Source organism: Mastomys coucha, unplaced genomic scaffold, assembly GCF_008632895.1.
Source record: "Mastomys coucha isolate ucsf_1 unplaced genomic scaffold, UCSF_Mcou_1 pScaffold5, whole genome shotgun sequence".
NCBI classification, from domain to species: Eukaryota; Metazoa; Chordata; class Mammalia; order Rodentia; family Muridae; genus Mastomys; species Mastomys coucha.
Window position 1 is genome coordinate 61268528 of NW_022196911.1, and position 24547 is coordinate 61293074.

Consider the following 24547-nt stretch of genomic DNA (forward strand, 5'->3'; position numbering starts at 1 on the left):
CCTGAGACCAAAGGCTCAGATTTCAGCCCCCCCCCCACACACACACACAACCACCCCAGCAGGAGAGGTGTGCAATATTGGTCAAGCCCTCTTACATGCAAATAAAGATTCTCAGCCCAAACCAATGAGAGATAACTGTTGCCAAAATCTGAATGACCCCCCAAAACTATATATATATATGTATGGTATCCAAGGAAGTAAAGCATGTGAAAGATCTACTCCATGGTCTGAGCCTTTTGTTCTTAGAGCTGTTAACACTAGGGAAGAGATTTGCTCTCCCAAACGTGGCCTGAAGCTGCACCGCACTCCTCACTGGCTAGTCGGCTTGTTGGCCCAGCCCAACACGACTCAGTACAGGGCAGTGTGGAGAAACAGAGCATCTTGGAAGACAGGGCAGAGATGCCCCTTCCGTGCTTGCTCGATTCTCTGTGCAAGGGCTCCCCCATCAAGCTGGGCCAGAGATCTCCGTGGGAAACCTCCAGCAAAGGACCCACAAAGGACCAGGGTCAAGATTAGCCCCATCTTGACATAAGATAGTGTACAAAAGAACAGAGAAGAGCTGACTTTTTCATCTCTATATAAGAATTTACTGAGGTTTTCTTTTCTCTAGCACTAGTTATATATTTTTTTTAAAAAAAAATTTAAGTGACTTGTCAAAGCTATTAATTTATTTGGTATATTATGGGAACTTACAATTATTTAATTGTGTGTGCATGGGTTTGCATGGAGCACAGAAGTCAAGCTTGAATACCATTCCTCAGAAGCCGCCCACCTTGTTGAGACAATGCATCTCATTGGCTTGCAGCTCTCTGCTTCAGGTGTGCTGGCTGGCCACCAAGCTCCAGGGAGATAGACACCTTTGTTCTCCTCCCTGGTGCTGGAATGACTGGCACCACACCCAGTTTTTAAAAAGTAGACTGAACTCAAGTCCTCATGCTTGCACCACAAGGACTTCTCACAGTGCATGGGAGAAACTAATAGTATTGATGTTACAGGGCCTTTGTGAAAATTAATGTAAAATAGGTGTTCATCTTAATAATTTAAAAATTTACTGACTGAGATATCTCCCTGTCAAGTCTCTTTAATTGCATTTTTTTCCTGTGATGGCAACATTTATTTTTCAAAATAATTCAAGTACATATTGTTCTTTGAAATGTTTTACACTGCAGTCAGGATTGAAGGAGCCACCAAATAGTTAGGTTCTCGAAATCATTTGGCAGTCTGAACATGAGGACATCAATGGTATTTAATGGGGCTGTGAAGAATTATGCTGCAGAAGGAAGATTAGCAAGTAACATGGGAAAATGTTAATTAATGAAAGCAGTATATTAAACAATATTGCCAGCTCCCAGCTTTGAAAAATAAATGCTGACACAGTGTGAGAAGAAAAATGACGAGAAGTTACAGGATTGCCCCTAGGTAACAGGAGGCTGGGAGGAGCCAAGACTCCAGGTTCAAACCCCCATTCTACTGTTAATTACCAGGGAATCCATCAATTTTCTCACAGTACATGGGGGGAAACTAATAGTATCAATGTTACAGGGCCTTTGTGAAAATTAATGTAAAATAGATGTTCATCTTAATATTTTAAAAATATCTTTCTCAGAACTAGAGAAATCTAGTCTGTTCTTAAGATCATTTGCTATTCTGACAGAGGACCTGGGTTTCATTCCAAGCTCTGACATGGCCAATAACAACCATCTGTAACTCTAGTTCCAGAAGATACAATGTCCTTTTATGGCCTCTGTGAGTATTAGGCATTGTTTCAGAGTTGTTATTGCTGCAACAAAGCACCATGACCAGAATGCAAGTTGGGGAGGAAAGGGTTTATTTAGCTTACACTTCCCCATTGCTGTTCATCACTAAAAGAAGTCAGGACAGAACTCAAATGGGACGGGAACCTGGAGGCAAAAGGTGATGCAGAGGCCATGAAGGTGTGCTGCTTACTGGCTTGGTCCTCATGGCTTGCTTGGCCTTCTCTTTTTATTGAACCCAGGATGGCTAGGTCCTCCCCTATTGATCACTAACTTAGAAAATGCCTTAGAGCTGTATTTCAGGGAGGCTCCCTGATGACTCTAGCTTGGATCAAGTTGATGCACAAAATGAGCCAGTACAGCATGTGTGTGGTGCACATACATATATGCAGGCAAGACATTTATACACCTCAGATAAAAATAAATAACTCAAAACTATTGTTCTTATTTTTCCCTTCTGTCTTCTATGAATAAATTTTAGGCTGCCAGGGTCTGAATAATTGTGTGCTCCTAAGATTGTTATGGAACTCTCCCAATGTGATGGGGTTGGGAAGTAGAGATCATGAGATTGAGGCCATAGGTCAGAGAGCAAGCTTGCTGGTTCTCTGCCAGAGAGGAATACCTAAGGTGACCGTCTCTTGAAACTTGGAAGTGAGCCATCCCAGAACTTGACCGTCTGAGCTTCTGAGACTTTGGACTTCTGGGCTTCGAGCACCCTGTGAAGTATCTACTGTTTAGGTCAGCTAGTCTACAGCACTTTGTTACTGCAGATGACCTAGTCTGAGATGACTTTAAATTGAAAGAGAAAACATGAGGAACAATTTTGGTTGAACCTGCTTGTATTCTTGTTTGTCATACCTATCTTACTTAATAAGTATGGAAATGAACAGCCAACAGTGCAGTGTTCTGGGATGGTGGGTACATCCTGCTAATATTTCAATGATCTTTGTTTAAAGTAGGAATTGCTTGAGTGAAGACACACACTGGTGTGACACAAAGAACTGCTACAACGGAGTGAGAGGCTGAGCCAGACCTGTGGTGGCATATAGTCATGATCCTGGCACTCATGAGGCAAATGAATACAGGTCCTAGGCCAGCCTGGGCTATGCAGGAGGACCGCATTTTAAAGCAAGCAGGAAAACAAGCAAATGAAAACCCAAATCTGGGAGAGACTGGGGCAGCAAGTGAGATGTCTGGCAGCCTGAGACACCATGAGGTTGACTCCACCTCCCCTGGAGAGGGCACTGTCTCCCAGCTGCCAATTGAGACAAACAGTATTGTCATACTTCCCACTATCTCTCTCCTAGGAAAAAGTTTAACAAACAGAAGCTCCAGAAGCAGGAAACATCCTTCATTTCTCTCTTTGTCGGGCCAACTTCACTTGTCTGAAGAAAGAATGCAAACTCTAGCTCCCGCTAGGAAGCATCTTTATGTTTTCTTATCAAAATAAAATTAAAAAAAGATTTAAAAACATTGCCATATGCACAGGCAACAAGGGTGAAATAAAAGGGGTGTTTCCATGTGTCTTTACCAGGATGTAATTTGACACTGAGCTTTTTAGAAAGTAATTTGGCAATGTGTATCAAAAGCCTTAAAAATGTTCCTGCTCGTTAACTCTGTAATTCCACTCTGGGAAGCTAGCCAAACAAAATAATCATGCATACAGAAAAAAGATTTATATACAAAAATGTACATTACAGAATTATGTATGAATTTATTTTAAATGCTAGAAACACTTTTAATATGCAGCCATGAGGGGCCAATTAATTATACCATGAACCACATATTTGATAGAAAAATATGTAACTATGGAATGAGATTTATTAAAAATGTCTAATAGGAGAAAATATTTATGATAGGTTAGGGGATGAAAAATAAAGAATGAAATTGTACACAAGTAGCAAGTGTATATTGCAAGTATATAAAATAAAACTAATATATACATATGAGATATGTATGGGCTACAGTTAAGCAAAGAAAGATTTTACTGATAGTGTCATCATAGTAAAAGTAGATCTTTAAAGATCTACTTTTGTTTTTCCTAATTAAGTTTTTTTCATAAAATATATTTTATCTTGTTTTCCCTCCCTCTAACATAATAGGTTTTATGCACATATGAACTCACAGACAGTGGCAGAACACACAAGACCTGCACAGCTCCAAGCCAGACTATGTCGTAGCATGGAGAGACAGAGGCAGACCCAGAGTCCTGCCCCAAATCATGAAGCTATTTGATATTCGAGGGCAAACAGAAGATCAATGGGGTATCAACAGGGGGGAAAAGTATGTTCTCTAAATGTTTCAAATTTTCTGGAATAAATAAACTACATTTTTAGTAGGAAGATCCAAGAAACTCCTCTTTGGGGAGTCCTTGTGTAGAGACATACATACCTGAAGAGGGCCTTGAGGTTCTCTGGCAGTTCTGTGCGGCCAGCATAGCCTGGGTTCATGGTAATGAAGATGCCCACAGAAGGGTCAAGGCTGATCTCCTCCCCAAGGAAACTGAACTTCTGCTTTTTGTCTCTGATTGCATCCTGGATGCTTTTCACCTGGTAGAGGATCAGTGGAAAAATGACTCCTGACATTTCAGTGGTGGCCAGTAACTAAAGCTGGCAATCCGGACACACAGCACAGGCAATTGTCCTGTGTCCCCCTGCATTGAAGGACAGGCATGGTGCTGGCACCCTGGAGCCTTTGCTGATGGCACCAAGCAAGAGCCTGATGGGAGTGTGTGTGTGTATGTGTGTGTGTGTATGTGTGTGTGTGCATGTGAGAGAGAGGGGGGAGTGTCATGAGGGACAGGGGTATTGGGGATCAAACTCAGGGGCTTGCACACACCAATGCTGTGCTTCTTGGCCTTGTTCCTAGCCCTGAGTCCTTTTTCTGCACAGAAAGCCATTCAACCCTCATCAGGATACTTGGAGGGAACACTTCAACCCATTGCTTCTGCCTCATTATCATAAAGCATGCCCCTGTCCCATGGTGAGAATGCAGGTACCTCCCCCAACCCCAGGCTTGTTCTAATAGTGATGAAATCTACATGGAAGAAGACAGCAGCATGTGTGAAACATTTGAATGTGAATCTTGCCCCTGCAGCTGTGTTTGTCTAAGCTTAAGCCATCTCTCCCCACATTGCATGTCTAGGGAGACATGATGAGCGAATGGAGTGTGAATGATGTTGTCTTCACAGATTGGAGAGTCTGGACTATGGGGAGGGGTGGCATGAGCCAGAATGCCACAGGTAAGCTGAGACTTGAAAAGGGACTATTCAAGGGGATTCCACTTCCTAATTGCCTCTGATGAAGCCAGAGGACTCCATCAGCTGAAACTTTAAAGGGCTAGTAATCCCAAACCTGTCCAGAGCCAAGAAACTCTGGACAGAAAGGCTGACACATTGGTAACAGCCTCATAGCCTTTGTAGGAGGTTAGGATGACGACATTCTTGAGCCCATAGGGGAACCAATCTTTGGATAGAATCGTCTATCCAAAAGTTCCCCTTTGCCCTATAAAACCTCCAAGTCCTCCAGCCCCCACCTTCCAGCCCCACGCTTCAGCACACACTTAGACTAGTGCCTTTCATTGTTCTGACTAAGGGTCAGTCTGCTCCTGTAGACACCTGTCTCCTCTTTCTATCATTACCTCCTCCAGTCTGACAAATGTGACCTGGTTGGAGCTCCATTCTGGGTAGCTCTTACAGTGAGAAGAGGAACAAATGGAACTCAACCGAGTATACTCTTCACTCTTCTTTGAAATACGGGCAAAAATGATCAGCTCTAGAAAGAAGACAAAATGCACAGACCAGCAGGCTGACCTTGCTCAGTCAGGTCCCATAGTATCTCTGGGAATTTCTAGCCTCATGGGCTCTGGGAAGCAAAACCTGAAGCTAAGACCAGGGCAGAGTTTTAAATGAACTTCCAGTACATCTGTCAGGGATGGCTGCTAGAAAAACCAAGGGTAGCCCAGTTCTCCAGAGGGCTATGGAGTACGTGTGTGCGTGCGCGCATGTGTGTGCGTGTGTGCGCGTGCGTGTGTGCGTGTGTGCATGTGAAGGTGGGAGAGAAAGGGAAGTGGGGGCACCATTGCCAGGATACGTGACAGTGACACTTTGGCAATTAGGATTCAGCTCTTCTTCTGCAGTAAAGTTCTAATGTCTGAATGTATTTGAGCTCACAGCAATTAGCGGGAACCTGAGATGTCTCTACAAGCAGAATACCAATGTCACTCAGGTAGAGCCAACCTCCAGCACCCTATACATTGGCCACCCAGGCTGAACTCTGCTGATTCACTCCGGGCTCACAGCCCAGCCCTGCTCTACCTTGGGGCTTCTTGCTACCCTCAATATCTGCAAGTTAGGTGATGAGTAAAGGCTGTTCCCTTCCCTTCCTTCCTAGTCATTAAATCTATAAAATATATGGAGCACTTTCTTGGCTAGGGACAGGGAGGCAAGTTTAATTAGCGTTTACAAGCTGTTGTGCTACCTTTGGGTGAAGGCCAAGGCTAGAGCGCAGGACCCTCCTGCTGTTGGCTCTGACTCAGCAATCTCTACCCAAACATTGAAGCCCCGAAAGCCCACACTCAGCAGGAATTTATGACGGACTTGGATAGGAGGCATCTGTGCTTTTGTGTAAAATTCTGTTGGGGGCTCTTGAGGGAAATGACTGAGCAGGCTGGTGGATGTGGGTGATGCTGGGGCCTCTGTGTTGACAGGTGTTTTCTCTTAGCTTGCTTCGTGCCAGGCAGGAGACCATGGCTATGACTTTCCTCATTGTCTCTGCAGCAACTGAGACTCTTAGGACAAACCTTGGGAATGGGATGGTAATCAAGATCCAAGGGGCCTAGATAAAGTCCAGAGGGTTGGGAGTGCCAGAGGGGACACAGGTGCATAAGAAAGGGAGGACTTAATGTAGGCCTTGCTGGGTAGAGGCTGCCAGGTCAGCTCTGCACACACATCTCTAAACTTGTATCACTTCTGGGTATTTTAAAGCCTTGGGAATAATAATAATAATAATAATAATAATAATAATAATAACAATAATAATAACAATAATAATAACAATAATAATAATAATAATAATCTGATATTTTGAATCACTTGACCAAAACCAGCACTATTCTGAACCATGTACAGAGAGCTTCCCAGTAATGTCTCTGGAGATTGAGATGGATGGTTTTAGACTCTAATTTTGTAGGGGTGGGAGTAAGGCAGAAGGTGGTTAAAAAAAAAAAAAAACCATTCTGCTTTGAAGTTAGCACTGAGGGGATGAATAGAAGCTATTATCCTCGAAACTTTTTTAAGCATCTAAAATCGGCTCAAAATAAAAAGTTAGCAGAAATAAAAAAGGTGGCTAATAATGAACAGTTGCCATGTGAGATAGGCCAAGTCTTAAAACCAAACAAGCTGAAAAGAGGATGTATGTTTAGCCACTTCACTCAGAAGGGGCATGACAGATGTCAAGCATGACCTTATCTGACTCAGGCTGACATCAGTTAACTGATGATAGGTCCCTACATATTCCGAGAACCTAATTGACAGTCTGGTTGTTATGACTACCACAGAGAGTACCTACTAGGATCCTGTGGTATCACTTAGGTGACAGACTCTTTCTGCAACTTAATTTGTATTTATTATGTACATGCCATTTGTTTTACTCTGAAAATAATGTTTACTATACATTGCAAACATTTCCTATGAACAGAAGATGTTCATATAACCCATTAAAGACAGAAATGTAAAGCTATAAGGGTGATATGGTTCTCGACTGGGGATCATTTTCACCCATCGCCATGGGTGAATCTGGAGACATTCTCACAGCATGGAGGGAAGGATGCTGCAGGCATCTAGTGGGTGGATATTCTACATTGCCCAGGACAGACTTTTGCAAACCGATCCTGAAAGCTGGCATTCTCAGAAGTCTGTCCTGTGTCCTCCCACTCAGGCCTTGGATCTGTCATAGTGTATAACATATGTAAATTGTCTTATCTTTGTACATGAATTTAGGGAGGTCACAAGTTAACCTAATCTGTGTGAATATTCTCAATTTTTCTCCTCACTCTTTTACCATACTCCTTCAGTCTAGGGATGTAATGCATTCTCTGGTTACTCTTTTATGAAGACTTTGTCCAAATTCCACCCATTATTAAAGGAGGAGAGGACCTTGGCCCTGTGAAGGTTCTGTGCCCCAGTGTAGGGGAATGCCAGGGCCAGAAAGTGGGAGAGGGTGGGGTGGCAGGCATGGGGAAGGGGGAGGCAACAGGGGTTTGTTTTTGTTTGTGTTTTTGTTTTTTGGAGGGGAAACTGGGAATGGAGAAATTTACATGTAAATAAAGAAAATATCTAAAATAAAAAAGTAAATAAATAAATAAATAAATAAATAAATAAAAAATAAAAGCCTGCCTGGATTCCACAGTGATGGTAGGATGGAGTAGTGCTGAAGGATGCCTTCAGGAAGAACAACCCAGTCACTACTTTGTATGTTTTGTCAGAGTTCAGTGTTCCTTTACAGTAAGCACCTCTACAGAGGGTGCAACTTGGGACATTCTCTTGGTGCTGAGGCTGGAACATTTCTTCTATGCCTAGAGTCCTTGGAACCATGCTATAAATCCCTTGCTAATAGATCTTCTTTTTTATGTATTTTGGGGAGGAAAGAGCCTCACAGCCTAGCCTTGAGCTCAGTCTTAACTGGGATTTGCTTCTAGGCCTGGCTTGGATCTATTGGCTGCTCAGCTGCTTCATGCCGAAACACAGCATTCTGTCAGTGCTTGTACCCACAAGTAGTAGGGACACCAGAGAATATGGGGGAAGGTCAGGGACTACAGGTTCAAGATAATAAGTTGGACCTTGGTGGAATGTTTCCCAAGGCTCAGATAATCCAAGGTCTAGAGAACTGGCTGAGCCAGCAACGAGGAGATTCTGAAAAGAATTAAGCAGTATAATGCTTTTTTAAAAATAGTGAGTAATTTCTCTCGAAATTGCCACAATAAGGATTTTCCCAAATGGATATGCAATTCTGCCTGACCAATCTGACAGAGACATGAAAATATCTGGCAATGTAAACACTGGAGCATAATCACTTCTTCAGATGTAACTAGGATGAGGAGCCGAGAGGGGTGAGGAGGGGTAGGGACAGCAGAGAACTGCCAGCAGCTGGCGCAGCTTACAAACCAATATGCCAGTCAGGATGACTGTGTGAATAATTAAGCACAATTTTCTCCTTGGATGCTTATATGATTTTAAATGTTACCAGCTCCAATTCTGCCTTAGCTGTCATGAGACCACTACCTTTTAAGGGTGTGTCCCTAGACCAGAATATAGCAGCATCAGAGAGTTCCAAGTTGAACACATTTTACTTAATTTTAAGAGCAAAAGAGGAGACACCCTACACTGAGCTTTCAACATAAGGTCATTCTGTTTTCTGGCTCTTGAGAAGTGGACCACAGGTACTGGGCATTCTGTCCACAGCCAATGAATGGGTAGGGTTGATAAGATCATTTGGGGATAGTCCAGCTTGGGAAAAGTGAGGCACAGGTGGTACAGGCCTGTTTAAGGCAGGTATGGACATTCACTCTTGTCCCATGAGTCACAGACATCTATTTCCAACTTGTATCCTGCAGTGTTAAAATGACGAGGACATTACCACCACTACTCACTCATCAACATCCTAACCATCACCACCATCCTCACCATCACCAACATAGTAATCACATGTCTTCATAATCGTCACCTTCATCACCAGTGCCATAGGAATCATTATCACTATACTACCCTCAACATCATCACCAGCCTTCATCAACATCATCATCATCAATACCACTTTCCTTACCATCAGCATCGCCACTAACATAATCTCCAGAATCATCACCAGATTCATCATTACCTTCATCACTCCTACCACAAACACCACCACCATCACCATCACTAATACTACCATTGCCATTATCATTAGTTATACCACCATCACTATAGCTACCAAGACTACTACCAGGATCATTACCCTCACACTTGAGCACCTATGAGCTATAGATCTTTCATTTAAATGTTTTAGAGATCAAACCATTGAAAAATTATTACACTGAAAGAACTGTGATTGGGTCAGTGAGCTTTCTGTGAGGCATGCTGAAAAGAATGCCTTGGGACACACATGGAGACAGCCTGTATGTAGCAAGCTGCTAGCAGTAAGTATCACCCAGAGACATCTATCAATGGAATTAGGCAGCATGAGTGTTCTGGCCTGAAGTGGAATCAGGAACAGCAATGCCTGGCTGGTGAGAGCAAGAGATGTTCTCTAAACACTGTGGCAGAGAAGAGGTAACAGAAATCATGAATGCAGAGATGAGAGCAAGACATACAGGTAAATGGGAATAATAGGACAGTGGGCAAAGGAGACAGGAAGACAGATGTCTGCAGATGGAGAAGTGGAAAGAGAAGCTCCAAGTACATAGGGCAACAGAAGGAGAGCCACATCCAGTGGCTGCTACAAAGAAAAGACAGCTCTCCCAGGTTTTCAGAGCCAGTCATAAACTACCCAGGAAGGGTTAGTCCCCACAGTTCACAGAGAGATTCTATGGTACTGTTCCTGGTTCCACGTTGTGATATGACCACCCAAGGGTGGAGACAACCAGAAGACATGCAACTTCTGGTATGGTATAGTACAGATATGGTTTCAATTTGTCTCTAGGGGTTAATATATTGGAATGAAAGCTTCATTATGAGACACTGAGAGGGAATTCGATCCAGCTATGGTGCCTAGAGATCCAACTTTTGGGAAGTGGTTATAGTTAGACAAGGTTATTTGGGTTAGGGCTCATGATTGAATCTTGAGATTTTAACAGCAAAAAGTCATTGCCACTATGTGTTCTTGAAAATCTAGAAATGTGAGCCAATTAAGCCCATTTTCTTTATATGCTGCCTAATTTCAGGTATTTCATTACAACCACAGAAAAAGATTAATATAATTTCTTGCAAAGATATAAATATTCGGCTCCAGTTTAGGTAATGGCAGGCTCCCATCTATACAAGGCAGAGGTGTGTTGATAAATATTTAACCATTGGCTGTCCTGAGAAACAAGCCCTTTATGTGTGGAATGGCTCAGTGCCGTGAGGTTTTGGAAGGAACAGTTATAATGATTAAACCTGGAATCTTGTGCCTGTTAGACAAGCACTCTCCCATTCACCCACATCCTTAGCTCCAGTTTCTTGGTAGAAATACTTCCTCCCTAGGCCCTGTCAATTCCTGCTAATGTGAGATTATAGAAATTTGCACAATCAACTCACCCAGTCAAGGCAGAAGGATGCTGATGCAAGAGGGCTTTCAGGTCACACCTGGGCCTTGCACCTAGACCTTCACTGACTCCTACTGAGAAGACCAAATCTAAAAGGGAAAGTGAACCTTGCTTTGGGGAAGCTCCACTGAGAGACAGCTGGAGCAAGGGTCAGTGTTTATGGAATAGCCTTTGTCAGGTAAGAGAGCCCAAAGGACTGACCACTACAGAACAGGCAAGTGAAGGGCCTCTGAGAGTCCTGTGATGGCTCATGGCTCTCACTGACAGCTGAAGCCCAGGGGTATGGTGTTGTGAAATAGCAGCTGGCATAGGGTTGACCACTTCCCAGCTCTGTAGTTGCTTCAGTTCTCTGCTAAATGCTCCAGATTTAGCCTGTAGTGACAGGGACAGCATGCTGGATGAGAGGGGTGACAGCTGGAGGTTATGTAGACAGAGGCAGGCTCCTGCCAGGGCACATACTCCACTGAAGGGGATAAAGCTGCCGTGGCCAGTTTTTCCCATGTGGTTGCTCTGCCTGATGTTCCATCCCCACCCTTGTTCTGCCGACCCTTCTTCCATTCCATATCCTTGACAAAAAAGAAAAGCTTATCCCAGATGAGTATTGTCCGTATTTATAATTACACAGATCTACAGGGACCAGATCATAAACTTTCTCATAGCCATAGACTCCCTTCCCTCCCCTTCCCCTCCTCCCTTTCACTCTCTCCCCCACTTCATCTTTGTTTTCTGGTTTTTCCTTTCTATTTCCTTATTCCCTCCTCCCTCCTCCCTTTCCTTCTCCTCCTTCTCCTTTTTTTTTTTTTTTAAAGAAACAGTGCTACCTGTGTAATGCTCTAGAAATAAACCAAAAGGGAGGAAATTTCAACTGTGTCCGACTGTTTTATAGTGTACACAAACTCATGTCTGGTATGAGAGACTTGGCAAAGGAATTCACTCTCTGCTTTTTCTCCTGTTTTCCATGGGTCCCTGACCCTAATTCAAATACTCTCCAGCCAGCCTTTAGGGATTGGCTTTAAGATAGCATATTTCAGAGTCTTACTCTATAGTATGGTTATTCAGATCCCTTCTAGAACACTGAAGTGTCTACAACTGTCTCAAGAATTCATTTGGTTTGGAATTGGGTACCGCCACTCACTGAAGCCTGGTGACACTGTAGTCTTATACATAAATGAGTGGTTTGGGGTTAAGAGATGTGGGGAAACTTGCTTACAGTCTTTGATAACAGATATAAGAGCTGAAACTGGATCCCTGGTTTTATAGCAACGTGTATGTTTTCAAGCAGCTGGGATCCACCTCCTTGGCTGATCCTCTATGCCTCTCTTTGAAGGAGGTAGGACAGATAATTTCTGTTCCTGCTTTACACACAGGAGAAGACTCTCCTAGTTGGAAATGGGTCATGGAGGGAACTTGGAGGGAAAGGATGGAGAAAGGGGAATGAAATGGCAAGTAGGAGGAGGAAGTGTTGCCAAGGAAGAATGAAAACCACAGGTTTTAGACTTCCACAGGGGCAGCCAGGAAGACTATGAGGCTCCCACCCTTTCCTAGCCCATACCTGAACAGCCACCACTGACAAGACCTCCACAGAGATTCGGTTAAACTCATCAAAACAGCCCCAGGCACCAGTCTGAGCCAGGCCTTTGTAGATGTTGCCACAGGACTGCAAGGAAACATATAAAGATTAAATGAAGACAACATCTCAGAGTCGCATCCACAGACATTTTCCAGCCTCTTTAATTATAGACACATCAGTCTCCTGAAATGAGCATTATAATTTCAAGAACAATTACTCTTTTGAAGGTGATGGGTATCAACACAAGTCATGATATCAAACAAGCTTTCCATGATGCTGCAGTGAGAAACCCCTTTAAGATGTCATCAGGGTTTCTTCCTGAGCATTTTGGATCATTCAAAGTCTCAGGAAATGAAAAAAAAGATAGCTTTTCTTAGACTACATAGACAAACAACCTGTTTGGGCTTTGGCATACTCTAATGGGAATCCAATGCCTGTGTCTTCAATCCATGCCTAGCTGTGTTCAGGTTTCCCAGCTGATGTGGAGCTGGGAATGTCAGGAACTGACAACAGTTAGAGGCAACTATGGGCAAATCTTGTCAAATGAGAGCAGGAAACAAATTTCAAAGGGAAGAATATATTTCTATCCTAAAATGAAAAGAAACTCTGACATTAAAGAGGAGCTAGTGAGCAATGTGCCAGTGGTAAGGAGTGGGTACAGGAGACCATTGGCTACAGGATGACTCTAAAATGGCAGGGATATGCAGTCATGAGAGTCCTGACATCTATCTATCAAGAGGTTGTTTTTGAAATGACTAGTTGTGTGTATAGGACCTACTGCTGAATATGGTCCCTGCAAGGACTTTAGGGAAGGATGTTGGCAATAAGATATACAAGTCAAATAGAATTGCTACAGAAGTATTGGTTCCAGTGAAGACTACAGACTACACTGTCACAGAGTCACAGAGCCCAGAGAAAAATGAGTCATAGTATTCCAGTGTGATCAGTGAAGATGAGATAGCAGAACAGCAGCACATCCCAAGAGGTGTTTTGTGGAATGCCAGCTGTTCCTTGAGAAAAGGATTTTTGTTGTCAAGAAAGTTGGGAAAACAGTATATTCCATAATCTACCTTTGCCAAGTTCTAAATATATACTAATGGGCTGTAAGGGTAGATCAGTAGAAAAGCATGTATTTGTCTAATCTATGAAAGAATATATATGTATATATATATATATATATTATGTGTGTGTTTAATTTGTCTCTCTTCCTTCCTTCCTCCCTCCATCCTACTTTCTCCTTCTAGATAGACATGCATGCACATGCATACATGCCCATACACATATAAATATACTCACTTTAAATTTGTGAGACAAGATTAATTTGTTATATGGCTACAATTCCTTTTTCCTCATGTAACCTCTGATCTTCTCAGAATACACGCTAACAAAATGGGCAGAGTGAGAAAACAAAAGGAGGCAGACAGAGGCCTGAATACCCAGTTCCCAGAAGGTGCTTCAGAATCCACTCTGCAGTGCATACTCATGTCTGTGTGCTGAGGAGAGGGGAAGATTGTCCAGGAGAATGAAAGATTATGGAAGAAAAATGAGCAAAGTAATGATGTGCCCAGAGAAAAGTAAAGGTGTCATTTGGGATGGAAAATTGATTACTAAGGAAAGTCTTAGTAACGGAAAGCCTTGAATTTATTACAAGGAGTCTTTAGAGGTTCGCATGAGAGATGATGACTATGGCAACGTTTTGTCAGATTCAGTCAGATAGCTACCTAGGCAAGGTTAGATGTAGGGCAGAGTTTAAATAGTGAGGGAAAATACGCCTCAAGTTATATTAAACCCCAGAACTCTCAAACTCATAAAGAAAAGGCAAACATAAGAGAACCAAAAAGAACAACAGTTGCCAGGAGTTTTGAGGGAAAGAGGCGGGGTGGGAAAAAGATAATGAGACCCATGTAGAGCAGAGGCAGAGAAAGTACTGCACAGGGTACGGTTACATTGCGTAGATGACATTATACACTTCCTTAAACCTATAGATCTATATGTTCAACTGTTCTTCCAAACAGTGAATCCCAACATAGTGTTAGACTTTAGTTTAGAGCAGTGTCTTGGCACCATATATGCTACACGAACCTGTTGTCTTAGTTAGGAGTATTGTAGCTGCGACTGAAAAGCAAGCTGGAGAGGAAAGGGTTTGTTTGGCTTACACTTCCACAGTCTTGTTCATTGTTGAAGGAAGTTGGAACAGGAGTTCAAACAGGGCAGGATCCTGGAGTCAGAAGCTGATGCAGAGGCCATGGAGAAGTGCTGCTTACTGTCTTACTCAGCCTGCTTTCTTATAGAACCCAAGACCCCAAGCTGAGGCACCATCCACAATGGGGTGGGCCCTTCCACATCAGTCACTAATTGAGAAAATGCCCTATGGGCTTGCCTACAATCTGATCTTATGGAGGAATATTCTCAATTGAGTCTTCATCCTCTCCAGTGACTCTAGCTGTGTTAAGTTGACTTAAAACTACCCAGAGCATCTATAATTTAATATAATCTATAGGGGGCTATGTGTGATGAATGGAGAGTACAACTAGTGCTGTATACCAGTTATTCTCCAAATTAAAAAATGTTCTACAAAGAAAACTACTAATAAAGCAAAGCTATATCATTCTGCTCATCTATTCATTCCACAAATATTGAACAGGTCTGGTAGAGAATGCTTTGGGACATGAGGAATCAACAGTACACAGGATAGAAAAGAAAGTCACCTTTGAGGCTGACATTTTTGTGAGAAAAAAAAAAAAGACCATGAACAAGAACACACACATTAAATGGGGAGAGAGTCACCTTCAGTAAGAATGCAGATGACATGGCAGCCTTAGAGTTAGTAGTCAGGCATGTCTTCAGGAGAAAGAGGGGATGCAAGGCATTGCACTTTATTCTCCCTTTAGGTTGAGACTGTTATCTATCATTTATCTATGTATTTATGTGGGTTTTGATTTATCTATCTATGTATCTATCATCTATTTTTCTGTATCTATCATCTGTTTGTCTATCTGTCTATCTATCTATCTATCTATCTATCTATCTATCTATCTTTCTACCATCTATCTGTCCATATACCCACCCTTTGTATGTATGTATGTATGTATGTATGTATGTATGTATGTATGTATGTGTGCTCATATAGGTATCTAAATGTGTATATCAACCTGATGAGCACCATGGACCTTAAGTTAGAAATTCAGGAACCAAATCCTATGCCTAACAGTAGTTTGAAAGCTTTTAAAGCTTTATCCCTTTTATAAACTATAGACAATACATAATTTGAAAGCTTTTAAAGTTTTATCCCTTTTATAAACTGTAGACAATACATAAAGCTTTAAAGGGAATTTCCATAAGTGCATCATGTCCTAACCTCATTGTTCCCTGAGGACCAGCAGCAGAACCCACTTGCTCACTGTACACATCTCTTGGTGTCATTGGTAAGCAGGAGCATTACCTGGTCATGAGACAGAGCTCTTGGCCTGGAATCAGGACAGATGACAGCAAATGAATAAAAGTAGAGTATGGTGAGGGAGAATCCATGGTGATCATTGATTTGCACTGGGGAACTAACAGGCAGGGTGACTGAAGTTTCCATCTTAGTGATGGGTCAGAAATATGACAGGGAAGAGTGGCAAGTTCTTTCCAAGGTGGAGGAGACCCATTGTACCAGAAACCATGTGTGCAATTGGAGCCAGGACTAGAATATGGGTGAAGATGGGGACAGAAGTGGAGTCACTAGAAGCTGAAATGGAAATTCTGCAAAAGGAACAGCATATGGGATGGGGAGACCAGGAGAAGAGAGGTGAAAAAAATGGCATTGGGGAAGCAGAGGGAGTCAGAAGTCTTGAGACACAGTCATGACTCTTACAGGAGTCTAGGCCCCTCATGGTTCAAAAATCATTCCAAATGTTTTTAGTTTCAAAGCCATTGGCTGGTTCTGCAGTAGCCTCTGTATTAAGGTCAAAGGGAAATTATTGCTGCTGTAATATGAGGTGTAGATGCCATTGTGCAATAAGTGGCCATGCAAGGTCAGTTCTGCCTGCAAACAGGATCATTATCTCATCAGAAAGAGCTCCTTTTAACAAGTCCTAGCTGCAGAATATGGGTGCCAGTGTAAGACAGGTGGTTGTGCTGAGCCATTTCTAACTCAGGACAAGACCATCATTGCCCCTGGGGCTAGGCTTTTGCTAACCATGGTAAAGTCTGACTATAATTATTCCAGGACACCATGTCATTGAAACACTGCCTGACAGTCCATGTGCAGACCTTGCACATAAAAGCAACCCTTAAATGACTCTGTGCAAAGTTTCTCTTGACTGATTTACCCATTTCAGCTCTGCTGCAGTGTTCTAATAAGCTCAATGGCTTTATTCTGATGTTGGTGAATTCATTTATGGCTCATATGTCACCAACTTGCCAAATCTCATCCCTAGGAAGACCAATAGGTCTTCTCAGTATTAATTGACTGTGTCTAGGAACTCTAGCTAGCTTTGTAAGTTTTCCATTTCTTCTCTGTCCACATTTCCATACTGTTCTAGGACCACCCAGGCCCTGCAGCTATGTTCATGGAGTTGGCTGGGCTGGTGTCCTGATGGAATTCCTGGGACAGAAGTGCAGGAGGACACCACCTACAGCCCTAGCCCTCCCCTCTAATGCCTTCATCAACCATTCACCATGTTTCTTAGATCGTCATTTGGCTTTGCTTCCCTTAAGCCTCTTATTTCTTTTCCCTTTTACTGTCTTGGTGTTCGGGTTCTCTCTCTTTCTATACTTGATCTTAGCCAAGGCTGAGAAGAGATTCTCTCTCTTCCTGTCTGAAGAACTGCAACTTTCTCTCTGGTCTTCTCCCCGGCTGCCTCTGCTCACATGGATCCCCACAATGGCCTCCTGGCATGCTTATGCTTTCCTGCTATTTCTAAAGCCCACACATCTTTCAGAAGCCACCACTTTAAGGGCCTATGGTCCTTTAAAGTATGACATCCGTACTCTATCCCCATGACCCTCCCTACATCCCCAATGATCCCTAAGATTGCTTGGCTACTACACTATGCTTATTTCTAGTCTCTACTCTGGAGAAATGTAAGCAGAATCTATTATTGTTAGAGTCATAACAGACATCAAAATGCATGACAGCTATGCCTACCTCTCATTTCTTTCTCTCCTCAACCCAGTCAGGTTCTAGGAGAAAAGATCAGGAGTGAAGCTGACGAGGGCTGGGGTAGGAATGTTGGCTGCTTAGAACTAGATTCTAGCTTTAAAACCAGGCCTTAGACCATGCTACATTAAAATGTTACATCCTAGGACTCACACAGCCTTGGGTCACATGAGCTCCTCACCAGCAACCACTGTGTCTGTCTTCCTGTTCTGGAATATTCCAAGGTCTAGAGTTTATAGGTTACTCATTCAGGCCCAGGATTGTGGTATTTCAGCAAAAATTAGTTATATCAATTAATCCATAATTGTTTTGTTCCTTCAGATAGACTGGGCTATATTCAACCTATGCATATACCTATCATCTTTCAATTATTGATCTGCACATTCTACTGATCTATCATCTATATTATCCAAAGGGTTCCCCAAGGTCCTCCCATGTTCCTTCTGTGTCCTCACTGAAAATCATAGTTCCTTGTCCACTCTTGACTCAGCTGGCTGCAGGTTTTTCTAGCAGGCTTGAGTTTAAACAGGGGTCTTAAGTATTCTTAGGCACTGGTAAAGATGTTTAGGTTGTTTCTCAGACCTGAAGAAACTATCCCCAGTCATGAAGAAAATTTCTTCAACAGCTACTGACTTGTGGCTGAGGTGATTCCTAGATAGATTATCTCAGCCTGCGACAGTTCATCTTCAGAGATAAGTCCCAGTATGCTACACATTCCTCTACTTAGTGTTTTGCAGGGATCCCCCTGGGATCTTTCTGCCCTTCCTCTTCTTCCTTTCCCTGGTCACCTGACCTCCTATTCTCCTGGAGATTAAACCCAGAGGCTTATGGATTTCTGCATGCTAAGTAAGCATTCTCCCACTAAGTGATGCCCTAGTCTTTTGTCTTTCTTCGGAATCTTAACCAATCCTATCTTTGGGTGCCCAAGGACACTCCGTGGTGGAAACTCCCTTGTGGCTACTTTTGGAGCATCTCCAGCTGCAGTTTTGCAAGATGAAACTTCATTTGTTTTGGTCTCTTCCCAAATGTCCCACATATTCTCAGCAATGACAGTAACTAATAAACCAACTTACTTTGTTTCTGGAGCGTTCTATGATAAAATAGAGTTTCCAAACAGCTGGCCAGGAAAGGAGAAAGGCTTGCAGAAGCAGTTTAGTGAAGCTATCTGATTACAATGATGTTTGGTGAACACCTTCATTTTGGACTATCACTAGACTCCCATTGATACTGCCCTAGTCCATGACTGGCCTGGATTCAAAGACTGAAAATTAACTGACAGCCCAGGTGAGCCAAGGACAAATGTTCTTCTATCCTGTACTTTTAGAGCAATCAGTGGGGTTGGGGACAATTGAGTTTGAAAGAATTTTGACAAATGGCCTTTATGATCCCTGGCCCTGGAGTCAACTCCTCTCTTTCAGTTTGCTGTGCTTGATTTGACTTTGAAGAAATCTGCTGATTTTCTGCCATGAAAACACATGCCTTCTATATCAAATGAGTGTGTCTTCCACAATGTTTCCATTGGGAGATTTACTTATATCAGCAATCCTGCCAATAATTAACTATAGAAGAAGCTAGAAGCTCAAAATAATCCATAAGGCTGAGCTTATTTCTTTAAAAAGGAAAAAAAAACTTCTTCCAGCCTTGAAAAGAAACATTATCTTAATGTATTCATCAATAAAAACAGCTGTGCTCAAATTTAGAGGAGATGGCTCAGGGAAGGATTGGATGCAGGTCTGGATGCCCCTTCTGTTTGTTTTCTATGAGAAAACATGGCTTTCCAGGACTCTATAACTTGTATACATAAGGGGTATGTACTAAAGTTAACCATGCCAGTTCCAGAAAAGAGTGTTGCCTAAAGAATCATGGTTTAGTAACTGCAGTCTCTAAAATTATTTCTACATTAAATGTATTTTCAAACATGAAATTTTATGTGATCTATTTCATATAACTTTTTTTCTACTCTGAAACTTTCACATTATCTGTTTATTCTCTTTACAAGAGAAACATAAGGCATCTTATTAAAAACATATAGTATGAGTATGCCTGTCTAGAGGCAGCGGGGCAAGCTGTTGTTACGTATCTTTAAAATGAGTTTTTATTCATTTTCGAGTAGAATGTCTGTACTTGAAAGTGACCTCGTGGGCCTTTTGTTTCTCTGGCTTTTCTCCAGGACACAAACTAGAACACATTAGTTGTTTGAAAAGTGCTGGGTTCAGGAATGAAGTACATAGTGTTTGTATTGCCTTTGGCAGGCCTCTCTTGCAGAGTAGTGGCTGATCTCTTCTGCTTACAGGATTCTCATCTGCCTTTGCATGATATCCTAGGAGAATGCCCCTGTTTACAGAGCAGCTCGAATAAAACAGTCACCTGGAGACAGGTGTTTTCATCATAGTTAGTCATGAACCTTTCTGCTTTTCCACCTGACAGTAAATTTAGGACTTTGGGGGGTTGTTTGGTTATCATCATTTTTTTTTTTTTAGGCAACAAGAAAAAGGCCACCTTGTCAAATAATCCATTTGTTCACAAAGTTCATTAGTGGAGTCAGAATGTATTGGGCCGTGCCTGTTGATTACATAAGAGGTTGCCAGGAGGCCAATAAGGGTTAAAGCAACCTTAAGTCTACTAGGAAAGAGTAAGGAGAAACCTCCTGTCTTGACTCTGTATCTCCTGGGAAACTAGGGCCAACAAAGTATGGATAAACCATGCACCTGGTCTCATTTGCCACCCAAATCCCAGTCTCTCCACAAGATGAGCAAGCTCATACCTTGTAGTCCATCTGCTCAGAACAGTTAAACACATAGACCATGATGCCCAGTGCTCGGCCCAGGTCCTTGGTGGTCTCCGTCTTGCCTGTGCCTGCAGGTCCCGCTGGAGCCCCACTCATGGTCAAGTGTAGAGACTGAGTGAGAGTGATGTAGCACCTGCAAACATAGAAGGGAGAGTTCTTTTACATGTGCCACTGATGGCCTACTGTGTGTCAGAGAGATGGAAGCTCAAGGAGAGATGGGCTTGACTTACCATCCACAAGAGAAAGAAAACCCAGAACACCTTCCCCATCTGTTTCCCACAGAGCCTGAACTTCTCAGAGAACAACCCAATTACAACTGCCTCCTGTGTGTGCACTGTGTAAAGATTATCTTTGTGTTATTCAAAATGCTGGTTTTTCTGCCCTCATGTTTTATTGTAATCCAGATATGCCATTGCAATGCTTATTCCAATTATCTCCTGTTTCAAGTTTGTATACCATTTATTCTCTGCCCTTTCAATAAAAGCTGATCAGCCAATGACTAGGCAAAAGAGAGAATTGGTTGGGACTTCTGCCAGCCGGGGGAGAGGGAGAGAGAAAAGAGTAAGGGGAATTCAGCTACTAGGAGGGCAAGAAAATTCAACTGAAGCCTAGAGAGCCAGACCAATACTAAAATGTAAGTATCTTGGGGATTTTGGCTGGGAGGTAGCCAGATTATCTTAGAGGATTAAAATAGATCAATGACTGCCCAGGTATTCATTTGGGACCTAGCAGGGGTTAGAGAAAAACTATACACCTTTTAAAATTACCATTACAACCTCCCTGTAGGGCACTGTAGCTCCTTGCTGGCCCATCTTAACCTTGACCACATCTTCTGCTCTAGCTGCATTCATTTCTCAATGCTTTGATGCTCTCTCCCAAAGCACACCAAGCTTTGTAGATCAACATTTTCCAGGTGCTCTGAGACTATGTTGGCCTTCTCCTCCCAACCCAAGCAACCCGTTTGAGCCTACCTAGATGATTTACTATTCCCATCTGTCTAAGCAATGGCTAGTAACTCCTGGATAGGAATAGACATTAGTCCATATATTAAGTATTCTCAGCCCCAGCAGGACTGGGATAAGTGAGAAGAAGCTGCTCAGCGGAGCCCCTGTTCCACTTTGTCCATCCTAATGCTCACCATGTATATCACACAGATTTCTCATACTTGTATTTATAAGAGTTAGGATGCAAAACTTTTTTCTTCATTGTTTTACCTTCATAACCCAGCACAGCTCTAGGCACATATAAGGCCTCAGTGACTCTTTAGGAAGCACATGAATGACTCCATGAGTAAACTGATAATTGTTCAATTTAGTATTCCTGTTACTATCATCACCAATGACAATAGGATAAAATCAGCTTTAAGATTAATATGGTTGGACCTGAGGAGATGGCTCAGTGAGTAAAGTGCTTATGCTGCTCAAGTAAGATCCTCAGCTCCCATGTGAAATATGGGTGTAGGTGATACATGCTTGTATTCCCAGCACTGGGTAGTATGTGCATGCACATGTGTGTGTTGGGTATAGAGGTGAAGACATAGGATCTTTCATACTCACTGGACAGCTAGTGTGGCTGAAATGGTGTGCTCCAGGTTCATTCAGTAAGAGAGACCTTGTCACAAATATAAGGGGACAGTGTTTACCCAATGACATGTAGACCCATATACACATAAACCACATGCACATATACACACATACACACAGCCAACATACTACATATACACACATTCATACACTATACATGTACGCACAATACCACATACACACAAATACACACACCCAACATACTACACATATACACATTCCCACTTCACATCCTATACATGTATGTATACACAATACTACATACACATACCACACCACTCCTACACACCTACCAAGCACACAATTATTTAAGGTATCCAACGTATTCATAGTTTTCATAGTTCCATTTAGCTGTGCTCATTGGATTAAAAGCTCATAAAAGATACATTACCCAGGATGTCTACTAATACAGAATATGGCCGTAACATATGATGGCAAGGATTCAAAAAAAAGAGGGGCTTCATATGTTTCTGGTAGGAATGTTACATGGTACATTCACTTTGAAAGACAGTCTAAAAGTTCCTTCAAAAGAAGGGTTTTTCATATAATTCAGAAATTCTCTTTCTTGGAGTTTCCTCAAGAAAAATAAGTTCACTCATTACAGAACTCAATCATGGCCATGACATTCATATCAATAAAACTAAGTGAAACTCAAATGTTCATCCATGGTGAATAGATAAATGAATATATAGTATCCATGCAACAGAACACTCCTGGGCAATAGGAAGAAAATGGAGGTTTGAACATAGCACAAAACAGATGAATCATCATCGCCATGCTCCACAAGTGGAAGAAGATAGATAAAAAGATTGTATGAACATCTAGAAATGAATGATAGGGATATCCTTCAAATCAATGGCTACCAAGGGCTGGAGTGAGAGCAGAAATTTACCACAATATCATAAAAGATATATTCAATTGAATTGTACCTTTTAAGACACTAAAAATATACATCAATAAGTCTTTTAAATTACACCAATGGTCTAACGTTTTCATACTTGGAGAATCAATATAGACTCTACTCATGAGCTCAGTCTCATGGAAGCAGTGTCCTGTATTATCTGCCTGTTTTGGTATCTGATACTTCAAGGTGACCAGTGACTGACTCAGTACCTTTTCTGCCAGATGGTGATAGACCTTTATTGGTTGGATGGAGATCAGCACCAACATGGTGTTAAAGGGAAGATGGTAAGAGGATGGATGGACACTGAGCATCGGATGGACCATGAGGTAAGATGAAGTGAGTGAGGGTTGTGGTATAAAGCTGGATGGTTCTCTTATCACCTTTTGGTACCTATTGCCATTTGGCTACTCTAGACAGCCCTTCACAGAGCCCTACATCTAGCTCCTTCAGCTCTTGGTTTCTGGTTCCAGACTGGTCTCATACCTGCCACCTCTCCCAGCCACTAAAGCTCAAATCTCCATACCTAGGAGGAAAGGCATCTGCCTGAACTATCAGAAACCTAACTCAGATACACACCACTACCTTCCCTCTCATACTTCTCTTCCTATAGCTGAAGAGTAGGGCTAGGACTCTCTGCCCTGGAGTTGCAGTATCTACACAGAACTTGGAAGTCTATAAAGGTAATGTTTCACATAGCAGAATTCCCATTGGGAAAAAAGTCTCCTTTTGGGTGAAATATTTGGAACTAGATGCCACTCTTATTTTGAGGATACACTGAGTTTCTGGGCACTTGGGAAATGTCAAAATGTTGTCATTTCTATCGATAATAATAGAACTCAAAACCAAAAGAGATTTCCAAAGTCAATAAATCCAACCTCTATACAGAAGGGTAGGCTGGAGCTTAGAAGGTGGAGAACTGGACCATCTGATGGAAGCTAATAACTAAAACGCCATCAGTGTGGACTTTAGAATGGGCAAGAAGAGCCCAAAGCAAACAAAAGTCATCTACTGTAGGAGACACCGCCAAGATGTCCAGATCACCTATCCAGTCACATGTAGTCATCTTTGAGACAGATACCTACTCTAGAGAGCCCTGTGTGGTCTCCTTAGTCCATCTTTTTAAACCCATAAACAGCATCCATCTGCTCTTGCTTCCTTGTGCAAGTGGGAGATCATCCACCATGAGTTGAGTAGGCACTTTCTACCATGCTCTTCCACCACAATGCCCTGTTCTGTCCCAGGACCAAAGCATCATGTCCAGGTGAGGAAGAATAAAATCCCTGAAGCCATAAGACCAAACAAATCTTTCTTTTTCCAATTCAATTTTCTTGAGGTTGTTGTCACAGTGACGGAAACCCCACTAATGTACCATAGAATGACACACAACTGTAGAAATGACCTTAGTATAGTCACCATTTTCATACCCAAAAAACAGGGGATTTTACAATGTTGAGAACTGAGGAGTTAAAGTGGTACAGCAGTCTCTACCTGGAGCGAGGTCTCAAGCAACACACCCAGGACTCAGT

At 42.3% G+C, this 24547-nt stretch overlaps 1 protein-coding gene across 3 annotated transcripts in view; it reads right to left on the reverse strand.

Annotated features, from left to right (window-relative positions):
* Positions 1-24547, reverse strand: part of Dnah9 (dynein axonemal heavy chain 9) — a 335545-nt gene that overhangs the window by 202242 nt on the left and 108756 nt on the right. For all 3 annotated transcript variants that reach the window (XM_031353939.1, XM_031353935.1, XM_031353934.1), the window contains 3 exons: positions 20511-20667; positions 12586-12690; positions 4146-4303 (listed from right to left, as the gene is read on the reverse strand). In XM_031353939.1, the coding sequence (XP_031209799.1) occupies positions 4146-4303; positions 12586-12690; positions 20511-20667 (420 nt within the window). The remainder of the gene's footprint in view (positions 1-4145; positions 4304-12585; positions 12691-20510; positions 20668-24547) is intronic.